General features: G+C 53.4%; 1 protein-coding gene across 1 annotated transcript in view; it reads right to left on the bottom strand.

Annotated features, from left to right (window-relative positions):
• Positions 1–779: 779 nt before the first annotated feature.
• SNED1 (sushi, nidogen and EGF-like domains 1) overlaps positions 780–4,182 on the bottom strand; it is a 71,373-nt gene continuing 67,970 nt past the window's right edge. Inside the window, exons 35-36 of the mRNA XM_010837792.1 lie at positions 4,005–4,042; positions 780–2,113 (exon numbers count right to left, since the gene is read on the bottom strand). Of these exons, the coding sequence (XP_010836094.1) occupies positions 4,006–4,042 (37 nt within the window). The 3' untranslated portion in view covers positions 780–2,113; position 4,005. The remainder of the gene's footprint in view (positions 2,114–4,004; positions 4,043–4,182) is intronic.

Genomic DNA, 4,182 nt, shown 5'->3' with positions numbered 1-4,182 from the left:
CTCTTGTGTTGTGTGGCCTTTCGGTGGCTGGCACTGTCCCTGGAACCTGGGGTGTTGCTCTTGTGCTCCCCATTTGGGGCTAGCAGAATCTAAATTTAAGCTCGATTGTGTGGTCAGTTGATCAGCACAAGACTGCCTTGGCAGCCCATGATTGCTCCTTTTATGTCCACACAGAACTGTATATGCCCCTGACAGTTTTCTGATTCCGTTTTACTCATTCCTTTGGGTGGACTCTGAGGATTTCCAAGGATGACTTTACAGTTTGACGAAGGAGCCATGTGGGCAAAAGCAGTGGCTCATTTGTAATGTTTCAAGGATAAATTATAATTCCTTTAGCATCAGGAAGTCTTCTACTAGATATATAATTTATAAGACATCAAAAGGGGTTAATCATAAGAACACAGCACCATGCTCTGGATTCAGTAGACTGTTTCTTGTAGGAACAGAGGCTTCTAAGGTCAAAACAGGAGCACGCTCCATTGGCCTTGTGGCTGAGGGCTTAAGGTTGTTACCGCGGCAGTGGCGCGTTCCACGCACTCCCCAGTGATCGCGCCATTGGCGCCTGGCGCCGCAGCTTCCATGGCGCAGCGGCAGGGCCCGGCGCAGCGCAGGTCAGCAGCGTGTGTGTACGTATGCGCTTTCCTTGGTTCTCCCGGCGCCGGGGCCCCGGGACTGCTCTCTGCTGTCTTCTCCAGGTGATCCTTGGAGACGGGGTACCTTCGGGAGTACAGTAAAGACGTCCTTGCTGGAAATGACAGAATGCATAATACACAGACATATGCACACAGAACTTTAATATAAGTAAAAAGCCTAAAATATAACTCTGTAAAAGTTTTTTTATAAAAGTTGAAAGGAAGGAGGCCTTTCTGGGCTGTAGTGCTGACTTGGAGCTGAATCACTGGGAGGTGCCCGGGGCTGGAGCTCCAGCCTGGGTTGGCTGTTAAACGCTCAGCACGGTGTGAGGTGGGCTTCGCAGCTTTGGTCCTCACCTGATCTGCAGCGGGGAAGCGTGCTGGAGAGCGGGCTGGCAGGATGATGCGGTGGTCGGCGTGTGAAGGAGGAGGGTGTGGAAGGTGGTGCATACTACCCGGTGGCCCCCAACAGCATTGCATGAGTTGTGGCCTCAGGGAGCCCTTTCCCAGCATCTAGTCTAGCCTCCCCAGCCGCGCCTCTCCACATCGCCTGGCTTGTGGGAGGAGCCCTGCTGTGCTTGGTGGACATGCTGCTTTGGCTTTCCAAGTGGGCTTGAAACATTGAGGTTTCCCTGAAACCCTTGAGGTCTTTGGTGCCTTGGTGGGACTTGTCATCCTGGGGATAGGCTGAAGCCTATGGCCTCAAAGACCAGGGCTGAGCTCAGCATGGCCCGTGGGCCGACTTGGCTCTGCCTGTTTTTGTAAATAAAGTTTTATTGGAACCCAGCCATCCCTCATCAGTCACACGTCTGTGGCTGCGTTTGTGCTGCAGCTGCAGAGCTGAGTCATTGCCGCAGTGACCGTCTGGTTCACAGACCCAAAATACTTCTGACTTTAATGGAAAAAGTTGTATATGAAAAGTGTTTAAACTCCACCTTAGTGTTGGCTATCATTTTCTCTTTCAAAATCAGCTGGTCCATATGGCGGGTCACTACTTGCAAACGGTCAGCATGGACTGCTGGCGGAGGAGAGCCAACCGAAGGGCTTCCAGTGCCTCACCTCTGCACCTTCTCCCAGCCCCGTGGTCTTTGCTTTGGAAGTTGTAGGTAGCAGTTCCTCCTCAGTTTGGTGGTTGGTTCCTAAGGGGAGAATCCTTTTCTGATGTTGGAATCCGAAAGCTGGTTTCTGAAGGTTGCAGAAGCATTCCTGATGGGCAGCCTTGCTCCCCTGGGGCAGACGTGTGTGCATTGCCTGCTTAGAGCAGCCTGGGCTCTATCTGGTGAGGGTCTGTCCTGGAGGTCTCCCTGCCTGTGGCTGATGCCTGCCTGGCCTGGCCGACTGTCTTCAGAGGCCAGAGGAGGGAAGCTGCTCAGGCCACTGACTCCAGCCAGGACGCCGTTTTCAGTCTGATTTTAGACCTCATCTTCTTGGGCTTTAGAAACACGTGAGGTTGATGGAACGCAGCAGGAACATCCTGAGTCCTTAGAAGAGAAAACAGACCGGGTGTGAGGAGGAGGGCACTTGTGCGCATTCCTCTTCACACAGTGGCTCTGGGCTGTTGCCCCCAGAGGACCTAAAGGGCTCGCCCCTCCCTGCCTCGAGCTTTGGGCTTCGTCCCCTCTGCTGTGGGGGGTGGGGGGTGGGGCAGGCTTGTGGAGGACCAGCTGCGCCCTGGTGTCCGGACAGCTCAGCCCCGAGGCCTACAGGCTGCTCCCTTCATGTGGCGATGCCGTGATCCCCTCTGAAGATGGGCTGTCCCTGGTCTCTCTGTTGAAATGAGTTCTTGCACTTTGGTCTTGGATGAACAGTTGTGTGTGAATTGTTGTTATGCTGTTGAGTCTCTAAGTCGTGTCCAACTCTGCGACCCCCTGGACTGTAGCCCACCAGGCTACCCCAGAGAAGTAAATGTTTCCTGCTTATTTGTGTTTTTTCCGTCGTTTTAAGAACAGCAGTGGTAGTGTAGTATAGTGTTAGTTGCTCAGTTGTGTCCGAGTCTTTGTGACCCCATGAACTGTAGCCCGCCAGGCTCCTCTGTCCATGGAGTTCTCCAGCCAAGAAGACTGGAGTGGATTGTCATTCCTTTTGCCCTGGGATCTTCCTGACCCAGGGATCAAACCGAGGTCACTTGCACTGCAAGCAGATTCTTTACCGTCTGAGCTATAGGGAAGCACCTAAGAATAGGTATTCAGAATAGGTATTCTAAAAGCTAGTATTTGATAAGTTAATAGTTGAGGATTTCTTATTTGTTTTTATAGAAATGGATTTATTGGATGAGTTCTAATAAAATATATTATTTTTCAGGTGACTTATTGCAGTATAAACATTTCACACTCAAGTTGTATCTGTGGGTGGTGAACTTCGTGCAAGCCTGGGAGTGCATCTTCTGAGTACGTGGCGGTGGGGGGAGTGGGCCACCTGCCTGAGGTCACGTGTTCCCGCTCACGTGTGGCTGCCCCCCCGCCGCGGGCCCAGCCTCCTCCTTCCAAGATCTGCTTTAGTGTCAGCCTGGGCCTGCAGGGCTCTGCTGCTCCTGGTGTTTACAGAGGCCTCTGAGTAACAGGCGGCTGTGTGTGCAGCTGCTCTGCCCCGGCTGCCTCTCGCCTCTCTTGCACCACCGGGAAGACAGGCTTCTTGAGTGCCGAGCTGCCCTGGCCCAGCCAGAATGCCTCCTTTATTCCCAGGGCCATCATGCTGACAAGAAGCTGTGTCAAGCGCTAGGTGGGTCTCTGGGTTAGCCCAGCATCTTCTAGACTGTTGAGAAGACCTGCTCAGAGTTTCCATGTGGGGAGGTGCGAGTCACAGGGGGCTGAATTGCCAAAAGAGGTTGGGAAATGCTGGCATAAGTAAGAATAGTGTTAGAAGATCCCTTTTGTTTCAGGCTCTCTGAACGCTTAGGGTCCTGTGCACAAGCATTGGGCTCCCAGTGCAAGAGCCCCCAATGTGAGGTCAGTGCCCCCCAAGTGGCCGCCTCTGCAGGGCTGGGCGCTTCTGGAGCCCCTCCACCTCTGGCTCCAGGCTGCGCCTCTGTGTCCTCCCTGCGGGCCTGGCAGTCCCGCCTCCCTGAGGCAGGTGGGCTTCAGCCTCTGAGAGCTCAGCCAGCCCTCCATTGCTATTGCTGGTGACTGGGGAAGGTGTGTGTCTGCTGTTCGAGACAGAGTGGGGTTCAGTGTATTTGGGCTAAATTTATGTCTGTTGGGAGGCCTTAAGGATTATTTTCCTCACTCATCTTAACCCCCTTAGGAAGCTCTGAAAGCTTATGGTCCGAGAGTCTTTGACACAGAGCTGCACAGGGAGATGGCAGCCCGCCCGAGGACCCAGTGCTGGGGACACTCCTCAGACTTGGCAGCAGCTCTGTGGGCCCAGGGAACGTACCTTAGGATTTCTTCAGTGTAGGACTGTTACTTTGTTTCCTGAAATAATTGGAGAAATGTGGGTTATGAAAAAGAACGAGTCCCTCTGACCTGGCAGCTGCCTTAGCCCCAGCTCTCGGTCCTGAGACTGTCTGGTCTTTAGCTCACACGCTTTGCAGTTTGGGAGTGCGGTCAGTGAG

This window comes from Bison bison, unplaced genomic scaffold (genome assembly GCF_000754665.1).
Source record: "Bison bison bison isolate TAMUID 2011002044 unplaced genomic scaffold, Bison_UMD1.0 scf7180017845916, whole genome shotgun sequence".
Taxonomy (NCBI): Eukaryota; Metazoa; Chordata; class Mammalia; order Artiodactyla; family Bovidae; genus Bison; species Bison bison.
Note: the sequence above shows the minus strand (reverse complement) of the source record. Positions and strands in the feature narration are given on the sequence as shown.